We start from the raw sequence: 12768 nt of genomic DNA, 5'->3' as shown, positions 1-12768 counted from the left end.
GCAATATCATGACCTGAGCCAAAGTAGGACGCTCAAGCAACTGAGCCACCCAGGTGCCCCCAATAATTCTTCATTTTCTTAAAAGTCAGTAAGTACATGAGTGAGCCCCAAGAGCAATGCCATTTTGGCTAATTATGTTTACGTACAAATATACTTTTTAAAGCATTTTATAACAAAACGTTATAGTTTTTCTCTTGGCAGTCGAATTAAAAGCAGTTATAGAACCACTGGGTGGCTCAGTCAGTTGAGTGACAAACTTCGGCTCAGGTGGTGATCTCATGGTTCGTGGGTTGGGGGCCCGCGTTGGAGTCTACTCTGGCAGTGCAGAGCCTGCTTGGGATTCTCTCTCTCTACCTCTCTCTCTGCCCTTCCCCCATTTGCACTTTCTCTTTCTCTCAAAATAAATGAAACTTTAAAAAGAAATAAAGGAGTTGAAGAATATTTTCTTTGGATTTCTTCTATCACCTAATTTTTGTGCTATTATGATTCTTGTATTATTATTACTGCATAAGTTAAATAATAGACCAAAACAAAGAATGGGATCTCTATGCAAGATTAAGCAACGTGATAAATATAGGTTCATCACAATTTTAAAGTTATAGCTTCACCAATGAAATGAAGACCATATGATGGTCAATATCAACTTTTTGATTCCACCCCACAGGGAAAGAATGAAAGCACTATTGCTTTGGACTGAAAAGAGTAAGAACAAACTGAGTGCAGTGAAATGCCTAATGAGGTCTTTAAACACCTTGCAAAAGAAAACCAGCCAGACATTCTATGGTCACTTAAAGAATCAGTGAACACATGGCACTTGGCCATTCTTTTGAAGAATTCAAGGTGGTCAGCACAAGTTCTTAAGAACTGAAGAAGATTCCATTTAGAAGCTTGCTTGGAAGGAGGGAGGGAGGGGAGGAAAGGAAGAAGAGTGAGAGACTGGAGAAACATGGCTCAGGTAAACACACAAGGGACAATTAACTGCAGAGCAATACTTTCTGCAGTGTTCACACAGGAATCAAAGCAATGAATGTGTGTTTGCCTTAAAAACTACAAAATACTATAAAACACAAGCTAACCCACCTAATATCTTTCAGAGAATCAGAAGTCACACAGCATGTAACAGAATTTTTACCTTGATCTTGGGTAAGCAAGCAAACTGAGGGAGCTGATAAACCGGGATGATAGGGAACCACACGTGAGGCTCACACAGCTGGCAGCCAGGTGCAGGGCCAAGTGCATACTCCATGGACAAACAACCCGGTGAGGTGAAGGCTGAATAAACCCACTCCACGTGCATACCAGGCAAGGTCTGTAACAATACAGTTCATTCCAGATATGCACAACCGGCAAAGCAGGGGAAATGTTTGCAGAATGCAGTTCCTCAAAAGACAGGGTACCATGGGACGAGAGCAAGGCATTAGTTACGGTATTGATAGTGATAATATAAAGGTAAATGAAATGACATTTCCTTTGTGTAATCAAGGAGAGGCAGCTGACCTGCCCTTTCCATCCCCTTAGGGTGTCTCCCTAAAAACACAACCGGACTGGGGCGCCTGGGTGGCTTGGTCGGTTAAGCGTCCGACTTCGGCTCAGGTCATGATCTCACGGTCCATGAGTGCGAGCCCCGCGTCGGGCTCTGTGCTGACAGCTCAGAGCCTGGAGCCTGTTTCAGATTCTGTGTCTCCCTCTCTCTCTGACCCTCCCCTGTTCATGCTCTGTCTCTCTCTGTCTCAAAAATAAATAAACGTTAAAAAAAAAAAAATTTAAAAAAAAAAAAAAAACACAACCGGACCAACTTTTTAGTGAGGAATTAGATAAACCCCCATCTCCAGTTTTCCAATGCAACATAACAATGACCTCAAAGTAATCGAGTCTCTTAGGAGGCAGACAGAGGCCCAGACAAGGTGCATCCATTTTTCTCTCCAGGAGGTAAGTGTTCATCATTCCTTCTTCAACTTTACTACATAATGTGTGAAATTCTGTCCAGACCTTCCAGTTTTTCACCAACTGCCTACATTCACCAAATCTGATAGAAATACCCAAAAATAAATTCTGTGTGCTCTGTAGTCTATATCGAATAGAGGTCTTTTTGTTGGCAGGATTTTTTTTTTTAATTTCCCCAACAGATGGTAAAAGCAAAATTAACAGCATCAACTACCCCCACCCAACCCAATCTGCCTCCACTCATAGTTGGCAGGTGGCTACGTGTAGCAACTGGACCTAAAGGCTTCCTAAGGCTAGGGACAGCTGAAAATAGGTCCAGTGTCTCCTAGCTGTTTAACAGAAAGAGCTTCTTTCCCCCAAAACCACCATCTCTTCAACAATCCTCTCCTGAGAGCTCTCCAGCCTACACTGGCCCAGGCCTACCACCCCTGCACCAATCAGAGCCCATCTCTGAAGGTAGGGATGGTGGGGTCACACAGGCTGAGTAGAAAAGCACAAGGTATGTGGCTCTGCTCCACCTTTCCAGGTAATGGGTGAAAAGGCATTTTCCTGAGCCAATCCATCTCAAAATTGAGCATCAGTTACAGACTCAGCAAATATCATCAAATTTGCTTAACACTGACAAACGTTAATAGGCTCAGTCCAAATCATTTATTAAGTACTCAATATGTACAAAACATAAAACACAGCCTACTAAACAACTTTTTTTTTTACTTTAACCACAGTAACCAGGTGAAAATCATGTTGCAAGTATAATGTTTAGAACCAAAACAAACAAAAGGTATCAAATTGAATGAAAGCAAACAACAACAAAACCAAACTTATGTAACATAGCCAAAACACGGCTTGGAACTGTTTAGGAATACAGAGTGCGTTTTATCGTTTGCTTTTTAAAGGTATTGGTGAGTAAATACAAATCAAAACTTCCTAAGGAACAGTTGAATGGTTATGGCACCTAAAACAATTAGTTGACTTGCCATACTCATGGTCAGGAAAATAAATCAATGGTGAACTCAGGGCCTAACTTGCAAAGCTCAGATCTCTACTGTAGGTGCACCGATACAGCACACAGGAAGCCTGTACTATCTCCTTCACAAGAATGAAAAGAGGACCCAACTTCTGCAGACTGCTTTTATTGCCCCATCTTCTACAAAGCTCCCTACACATCTTTTCCCACTCTCATTTTTGTGACCATCAACTTCCAACATGAAAACAGTAGAAAGCAATGGGACGCTAAAAGCAAAGTCCAACTTTCTCCAAAAGGAACACATTTGAATAGCTCTCCATGTTGAAATCGACAAAAAAAAAAAAAAAAAAAAAAAAAAAAAAACGCTTCAGGGACTTCCTCCTTTATGCTCCATCAATTTAAATTTCAAGTTTTGTGATTTTGTGATGTATATGAAAACTTTGCACTTCTTTGTCTTCGAAAAGGGAAAGGCAGAAATCTGCCCAAACTGAAGTTCAGCATTTTTAAGTCTGCATATTCTCTGCCTAACCTTTATTTGTTAAACCACGTTTGAGAATCACCTCACCAAACTGATAAAAGAGCTTCTGCAATTTGTACGTCTCAGCTCTGCCAGATGAGCAGCTCTGAAAGTCAGCCAAAGAAAATGCAGGCTGGGCGGCAGAAAAAAGTTCCCAGCGGCGAAGCAATGAGGCCATCGCTGCCTCCCCAGGGAGACCGGGCCCCCTAACAAACCAGAGGCTTTTAAAATTAGAAGGAACAAAACACTCAAGCTTTACCCACCAGACAATGGAATAAAGTGGGTTTAATGAGCCAATGCTTTTTTTCCATTTCTGTTCTAAAATATATGTGTAGCACAGACCAGGGGTACCACAAGTTAGGATTACCTGAGAGGGTCTTAATTTAGCATTCCTAAGTAATTGCAATCTCCTATAATGTTTCACAATAATGCCTCAATATTTCTGCGCAATATGAGGCAAGTAATTATGATCAAGTGTGTTTTATAGCTAAAGGAATAAAAACCAAGTGACCTGGAAAAATTGGCTAATAATTTGCCTGAGGTCATAAATAAATGAGCAGCACATCCAGGAATAAGTGTTAAATTTCCTAACTCTTAGCTCCTTTAGATAATCATTTTCTTGTGAGCCCTTCATAACTTTTTCAAATCCAACAACCGTAAGTTATTCTATGCTATGTGACTTCTCAGGATTCCCAAACTCCAAAGCATATCTCTGTAACATATTAACAAGGATTTTCAGCAAAAAGAATATATATTTATAGTGAATGCTGTCTTAGCTATCATATTTCTTTATATAGTGAAAAAAAAAATCACAGGATGGTTTTAGATCCGTATTACGCAATATTCTCAAGCTCTTTACCAAATCCCTTATCAAGGAATGAATTGAGCTGATTTTAGGGTTTAAATCTCATTTTTCATCACCAAATTTAATAGGAGGATTCTATTTGAAGAATCCTATGCAGCAAATGTGAGAATCATATGTATAAATCCAAATGGTGATTTAACAATCTTTCCAGCACAACTCCAAAAAACAGGTAAATAAGGAAATTGCATAGCTAGGTTTGTTTGTCTATTTTTGTGAGTAAATGCAGCAAAATGTATTCATATCCATGAAATAACACAATTTATGCTATTTTGCACTCAATTCTATACTCCTACCTCTTTCCAATATAACCACCTCCAACCGGTTTATGGATATAAAGTATTAGGCATTTTAGTATGTTTCTGCCATTGTTATTCAGTAATCTATTAAGTCTATAAATGCTCATTGGGTGCTTTTTAAATGCTAGAAGTGGTGCCAGTGAACAAAATAGGCAATCCCTGCACCCACAGAGCAAATCACTATCTCAGAGAGGAGAAGCAAATATTCTCAGATGTAACTATTTAAAATACAATTATGATAAGTGCATCAAAGGATAATGCTTTAAGAGTACAGAGCATATCTACCCTAGTCTGGAAGCTCCGAAAAGGTGTCCCTCGGGAAATGACATTTAAGCTCAGGCAAGAAATAAGAGGAGTTGGCCAGGAAACGATGAAGGAAGGAGCCAGGGTAGAGGCCATGAGAAGGCTCATCACAATGGCCAGAGCATAACGAGGTAGCGAGAGTAAAGCGAAATGCAATCAGGAGTAAATTGGAAGGCTCAACGATTTAGGGTCTTAAACGCCAAGAACAATGGACAGCCACTGAAAGATTTAGCTGAAAAGGGCATTCAGGCTTACACTTGAAGATCACTCCTGCTACTCTGTAGAAAGTAGAAGGAAGGGAATGGATAAGGCGAAGCCTGGCAAGGTAGAACCAGCTGGCAGATTATGACAACATGTTCAGGGATAATTTTCAAAACCCGTAAAATCATGACTCTCATGCACGTGTAATATCAACACGTGTCAAAGGCTTCAACTCATTAATTAACGAGAGAACCAGTATGGTGTTATAACCAGTGCAAAGGAGAATTCAAAAGACCACATGTTGTTTACATGCAATAAAGGAAAGTGGAAATAAATTTGCAATAGATGCAAAACAGGTCTATTCAAGGGATAGTAATCAATTGCATTCCACCTACTTTGCATTTTTATGGATAAGAATCGTTTGTATTATTATCTGTTTTCTACAACTCTCAGAGTTGCAGAGTAGCTCAAAGATAAGGGAAGCCAATGAGCCAGATGTCTGAGCTGACAGGACTCCTACTAATCTTTCAACCCATCTTAAAGTCTTTCACGTTTTTTCCTAACTCAGATAATAGTGAGTTGGCAAAAAGTGGTGTCAAAAAGATGGAGGGAGGGGCGCCTGGGTGGCTCAGTCGGTTGAGCATCCGACTTCAGCTCAGGTCATGATCTCACAGCTTGTGGGTTCGAGCCCCGCGTCGGGCTCTGTGCTGACAGCTCGGAGTCTGGAGCCTGCTTCGGATTCTGTCTGTCTCTCTCTCTCTCTCTCTCTCTCTCTCTCTGCCCCTCCCCTGCTCATGCTCTGTCTCTCTCACCCTCAAAAATAAATAAATGTTTAAAAAAAATTTTTTTAAAAAGATGGAGGGAAATAGACATTTTGAATATATGTAGGTAGTAGAATCAACAAGAGTTGGTGTTTGAGATGGGCTGGGGAGAGGACCATGAGGGAAATATCCAGAGATAGAATTCAAAATAAATTCCTAAATGGCAGATGATGCTGTCAAGTGTCTGTTTGCATTTTTCAACACAAGGGCTCTACTGCTCTGGAAAGAGACCCGTGCTGCAGGGAAGCAGCAGACTCAATCAATAATTCTATTTTAAACTTCACAATATACCAAAGGACATGGATAAGAAATAAATGAAATCAAATTCATTCTCTTCAACAGGACTTTTTTTTCCTCATGCAAGCCTCTGGATTACCTAGTGACACAATGCCCAAATAACCACCTTCTCCCAGCACAGTGGAATAAAGCTGTATGGGGAGTCTTTGGAAATCTCCCAGCCTAGAAATTTGCTGTTCCCTTTCCTGATCACCAGTGTGGAAGCAATCTGATTTATGGACTTAAGACAGCCAGAGGAAAGAAAAAATGTGGATGAAGTTCAATGCCACTGCCATGAACCCTCTGTCTTTTTATATCGAAATATTCACCATTCCTTTGGTAAGTGTGTTCTAGAACCATCAAATTTTCCTTCTACTTTGATTTTTTACTAGAAGTCATCTGAAAGGAAATGTTCCCAGGGTCAGCTCTCCTTTTGATACTTTTTCTCCAAACAAAATAAGCGTTTAGCTTCTGTGTCAGTTTACATAACTGAAACTGTTGAAATGTTAAAAATGTTAAAAATGATAATAATTACCTGGTCTCTTCACCATCCTGGCAATAATTACAACCTTCCTGGGGCAAATAATTTACATGGGGCTTAAAACCCTCACTTAATATTACAGAGTAATATACACATTATAAATGTACAAATTTAAAGATCAAGTTCATTAAGTAAACAATTCTGGTAGTACTCGACTTTGTGTCATTTCAGGTCTTTTTAAAGATGTTAATGACCAGTGATAAACACTGAGCTATTTCTTGAGAAAATTCAGATACATGAGCCAAATGCTCAAAAGACACTGAGAACTGTCCAATGGAGAAAAAGTCAAGGGACAGTAACTGCAGTGAGGAAAGTTTTAAAGTTTAGAGAAGGAGTACTTCGGCCACACGGGGTACGAGGTACAGCTTTGGTGCCAGCCTTGCATCACTGATGGCTCTGGGCCTGGAGATTAAGCAGATCTACTGGGAGATGCTCCCATTCAACAGTCTGTCCCACACTCTGAGGTGCTATCTTGCCTGAGCCAAATTCGTGGCGATACCCATCAAGTTAAACATGTTCAATTCTTCTTTCTCAATTGTCACCTCTATTCTCCTACCCTCCACCTTTCCATGCCCTATTGCACTGTTTCTCTCCATTCTTGTAACTAGGGGCAAAAGTAATTTGCCCCGTTTCAAATGTCCCCCAAACACAGGTCTATGAAGACTACGATGCTTTCAAATAATCTTTAAAATCAGCTCTACGGTAATTCTTTCCCAATGACTATATTAAGCTGCTAAAAAGTAGGTCTGCTTAACTTGCTCCACCTAGAAATGACCATATCATCCTCAATAACAATCAGGGTAGATGATCTTACGTATCTGGCCACTCATAAAACCAGTGGAATAAAGTATCTCATATCCAGACTCTCTCAGTTGCTGTAACTATGTTACTCAGAACATGGTCACATGTAGATGAATACTTCAAAAGTTTTGAATTATGCCAAATCCAAAGCACCCAGGATGTTACTTACCTATGTCTCTAAACAGAACAAGTTAAAATCTCCTCCTAAATACCTGTGTCTACTCTGGAATAATCCTACACATAAAACCACCAATTATGCAAGCACTTCTGTATTCTTGATCCTTCTGTCAAAGTCAGTTTTCACAACGCTTACGTTCTCAGAGGCAAAATAAAAACATCCCTCAACACAAACTTGCAAAACCAAAGGAAACACTTGCAATCAAATAATCACCTGTAATTATTGGGATGTGGAACAATTTTCAAACCCTGCTGCTGCTAAAAGTAATCTAAAACATTCTCACCTCGCCTCAAAGAAATACCAATGTTTATGGTCCTGACCTCTGCAATCTTCTCAAAGAGAAAAGTGTGAAAATAATAACTCTTAATTAAAGTAGCTTTTGGGGTGCCTGGGTGGCTCAGTCGGTTGAGCATCTGACTCTTTATTTCAGCTCAGATCATGATCTCAGGATTGTGGAATTAAGCCCCGAGCTGGGCTCTGAACTGAGCGTGGAGCCTATTTGGGAGTCTTTCTCCTTCTGCCCCTACCCTACAGGTAATGCATTCTCTCTCTCCTCTCTCTCTCTCTCTCCCTCCCTCTTAAAAATAATAATAATAAAGTAGTTTTCTGACTATTTAAAAGACCATGATTATGTTTCTCCGAGAAACCTTTGTTACCCATTTTTCTATCATGCTGTCCTGAAAATTTTCCTCCCACTTCAAACTTAGAGGACCAAATTCCAATGTCAATAACCAATGGATAATTACAAGTTTGAAAACAGCACTGCCAATTTCTCTTTCAGTTTGCTTTGCCCCTAAAAGGAATATCACTCAAACCACGGATTATGTTCCAAGTGGTTAGAAATGCTGAGAAAGAGTGGATCCCTGGGGAAAGAAGTGAAGAAGTTCACACAAAAAAAAAAAAAAAAAAAAAAAAAAGCAGGGGCGGGGGGGACCACAATGCAGATAAACACTATTAGCCACATCCACAGGTATTAAAAATCCCTAAGCATTTCTGCACAGGGTAGAAAAGCTGCCTGAATAATAATTTGATTTTCACTAGGCAAAGTGAAATCATCTTCTGTCTAGCAAAATGAACACAAAATTTGCCCAACGATATATTCATTTCCTAAATGTACCCAGGATTCACAGTATCAAAAGCAGCAAACTATTGGCATATATCTGGAGAATGCCAGGTAAAAATAAAGAGCTGTTTATTACCATGAAGGTGTTTACACCATTAAATCTTAAACATATTGGAGAAGAGAATAAAGAAAGTATAAATAAAGAAAGTATAAATGTATCTGCATACTCAGAAGACTTCTAGAGTTAGGTCACATTTCATGGCAAAATTCACTGTACTTCCAACCAAACTCCATCAATCAGAAAGAGGCATTTGAATTCACCATAAAGTGTTTGAAAGTCTCTGTTACCTTTGAAAATCGAGCATTAATCCATTTGGTGAAAGTTTTCTTCTGCACGTCATTGTGTTCATCTGTGGGAGGGAAAAGGAGAGAAGGGAAAAGAATGAAAGTTTGTACCTTTAGAGTACCAAATACAATCATCCCCATCAAGGAGAGTTTAAAATAGCAGTCCTATTAGTAGTTCATGAGGCACAATGATCCACAGCTAAGAAAGATGATGGCTGACAGAGTTGGCTAATGCCTGCAGCAGAGGAAGGTCCAGGCACCTTCCCCAGGGAGCTGGCCCTCCCGTCCATCCCTAAGCCTGGGGATATCACCGCCAACCATTAAATCCACATGTGTGGGACAGAGCCAGCACTTCACTTTCACCCTGTTATACATAATACTTTCTGTTGCATTTTCTCTAAGCATAATTTCAGCAAGATAAAGACATCAGCATGTCCCAAACAAAAATCGAAGTTATCCACTAAAAACAAAGACACTCATGATCTTCTTCCTCTTCATACAAGGCCCTACACCCTCCAGAACAAAAACTAGTATAAGGTTACTTATTCCACAAGCTGTTTTCCTGTAGTAAGACTGACATGACAAGGTTTTAATGATCCTGATCTATAAATACAACCTCCATATTTTACGAGTAGAGAAATCAGAGCCGTGTTTTAGAAAATGATCAACTTTGGTTTTGATTATAAATTCATCTTCCAAGCCAGAAAAAATAAAAATTGACCTTAAAAGCTACAGTATCTTGAACTTCTTGAAGATAAGCAGCGCGATTTAGTTAAGTACAAGGAAACCATTTGATACATAGGCTACAGAACACAATAGGCCTCCATATCCCAGTCCACTTTGTGTGTGACCTTGGGTAAGTCATTATAATGCCTCCTCTCCTCAGAGTTCTCACTTGTGAAATAGAGATAATAAATACCACCCAGCTTGCAAGGGCATTGTAAAGATTGGTGAATATGACTGGAGAATATTTAGCAAAGAGCTGGCATTGAGCTCTTTGTTATCGTTATTGCTATAATTATTACTACAGAATACATGTAAATATGGCAGATAAACATCCATTCTACCCTTTCGGTAACTCCTAATCATATACTCTTCAATTGCCCACTCCCCCCCCCCCCCCCGCCCCGTTCTCTATTACAACCAGCAAGTCACTGTTGGCTTAAAGCCTACAGCACAGCACATTAACAATCTCTAACTGGTTCTGAAAGCTGCCTCAGGAGTATCTGGAACAGCGTAGAAAGCTGCGGTTCTGCCTGTCTGTATAAATACACTGCCTGTCCCGGTTCCATCCATACTGCCAGGCTGCCTCCCACATCATAACAGCAAAATAATAACACAGAGGCCCAAGTATGCTCTGCCCTCTGTGCATCAATTTCAAAGGGCTGCCTTCAACACAGACCTCCCCACTCATCCCTAACAGTGTCATTAGAAGTTCAGCCACTGCCTTCAACACAGACCTCCCCACTCATCCCTAACAGTGTCATTAGAAGTTCAGCCACTACTTCACCAAGTTTGTGATATCTCTGGTCCTTACCCTCTTCTGGAAGGAGAGTTTGCAATTAAAAGGTCATTCCTGAAATAAATACTGTAGCAGCAGCTCCAGGAACGACTGCATTTTTACACATCCATAAAGGTAATTGGAGACTGACTCTGAGACACAAAGGGAGCAACTGGATGAAAAACAAAACTGTTGTCTCAGAACCTTCTTGATGTTAATTGCACTGCGAGGTGGCCTTCCTTCCAGAAAGGACAATGCAGTCAGCATCAGACCTGATTTCAGGCTTTCTACCATCGATCAATGCCACATATAAGCCATTTATTAACCAAGAGGACTTGCTTACACACTCTGAATGCCCCCACCTTGCAATCACACCCAAGAGGGACAGAACTGAGATTATACGCAGAATATAAGGTAGCCACATACATCAACCTGCAGTGAGCACTCTACTAGCCCCGCCAAGAGGAATATAATGTTAAATATCAGTGTTCAGAGCACTGAGAAAGTCTAACTATTTATCCCATTAACCTTTGGATTTATTTTTGTAAATTTTAACATACAAATGATTCCACCAGGCTCTTAACAAAAATACATATAAAAGTCACAAATATTAAATTCTCCTAATTTCATTACATTTTACAACTTCAAATATTTTTGCCATAAAAATGGGGAAAATTCTAAGGGATTAATATTAATAAATACTGTTTTCCCTTATCCTCTTTCCTGAGCACTTAACCTTCTTATTTTCAAAACCATATTAAAATATTTAATACTTCACAGGTTCCTCTACAGATATACACTGGACAAAGAAATGAGTGTCCACACCTTACCAAATGATAAGTAAGATTTTTCAACTTTATCACATAAAAAATGAAATCAAATTCTAAAAATAGACTCCTGCCATATGGAGACGTTTATAAAAATAAGTTAATGTTTCTATAATATATTTGATCTTTTGGTCAAATCAAAGTTTGAATATGAGTCTAAGTAACCAATATGAAATAAAGTATGAGGTTGTAAAGAAAAATTATCCAGCATCCAAACATTTCAAAAATACTCCCAAATTTATATAAACACTCATGTGTATTCATTTTCCTGATACAGTTAAAAAAGGGAAGGAAAAAGTTCATATATCAATAAGGCTTTTAGTTCACATTTCCCCTTTTTCAATCACATACACACACACACACACACACACACACACACACGTACACACACACACACACACCCCTTATTTTCTACTAGAGAGGAATTCAGTAAAAGAACTAGAATTAGCCTGTAGCTTTTAAATTATGAGATTAAAATGTAACAAATTTGGAACACTTACTAGAGAACTGCCCTCTGCACCACAACAATTAAGGTGACAATCCCAGCCCAGGTCCTGCTCTGGGAGTTGAACATATGCTAGCAAAGTGGTAGCAAGACAACTGAAGATCTCAGCCATGCATTTCTGATCGATCATTTTGGCCCTCCTAGAAATGTATACAAACTTCCAAAGTCTCGAAGTTGTTCAGCTGTCCATTATCAAGCCAATCCGTCATTAAATTTCTCCAAAATAAAAACATGCAAATGGACAACACAATCTTACATAGAACAGGATTATTTTATATAAATAAGTTAGTATAATTTACACTCTAAATACATTCATTCCAGTTTCCAAACAAGCATTTTCTTTAGATTTGTATTCAAGAAAACCTTTAGTTTCTGAAAGTCTTTTGGTGCTTAGCAAATCTTATCCATTAATGACCTTTCTTCCCTTACAGGGACAAACACGGGACTGAATTAGGAGAAGAAAAATGTGTTAAATCCCTTAAGGCTGATTTTCCAAATTCTTCCTCTAAAATATTTTGCTCTTCTTAAAATGCTTTTGACATGCTCACACAGATCCAAGCGCCTTTGCTGCTGCCTAGCCTGGAATTTTATTTCTGTGATGGGTGAGAGAAGTGAAGCAAGAAACATCAACAAAACTGCCTGATAAATCTTCCAGGAAACTGGCTTGCAATATTTTTTTCACTTCACCAGCTCAAATGCGTATCAAAACTTCTTTCAGCAGAATGTAGCAACAAATCTCAATTTAAATCCTAAATTGGAAAGGTGGCGGAAAAATTAGGACTTGTTTCCCTTATGGAAACACACAAGTCCTAGGAAC

The 12768-nt window shown here is 39.3% G+C and overlaps 1 protein-coding gene across 1 annotated transcript in view; it reads right to left on the bottom strand.

Moving 5' to 3' along the window:
• UTRN (utrophin) overlaps positions 1 to 12768 on the bottom strand; it is a 469064-nt gene that overhangs the window by 407789 nt on the left and 48507 nt on the right. The window contains 1 exon segment of the mRNA XM_086708068.1: positions 9122 to 9183. Within this exon segment, the coding sequence (XP_086564194.1) occupies positions 9122 to 9183 (62 nt within the window).

This window comes from Puma concolor, chromosome B2 (assembly GCF_028749965.1).
Source record: "Puma concolor isolate L17-30 chromosome B2, mPumCon1.1.hap2, whole genome shotgun sequence".
NCBI lineage: Eukaryota > Metazoa > Chordata > Mammalia > Carnivora > Felidae > Puma > Puma concolor.
Note: the sequence above shows the minus strand (reverse complement) of the source record. Positions and strands in the feature narration are given on the sequence as shown.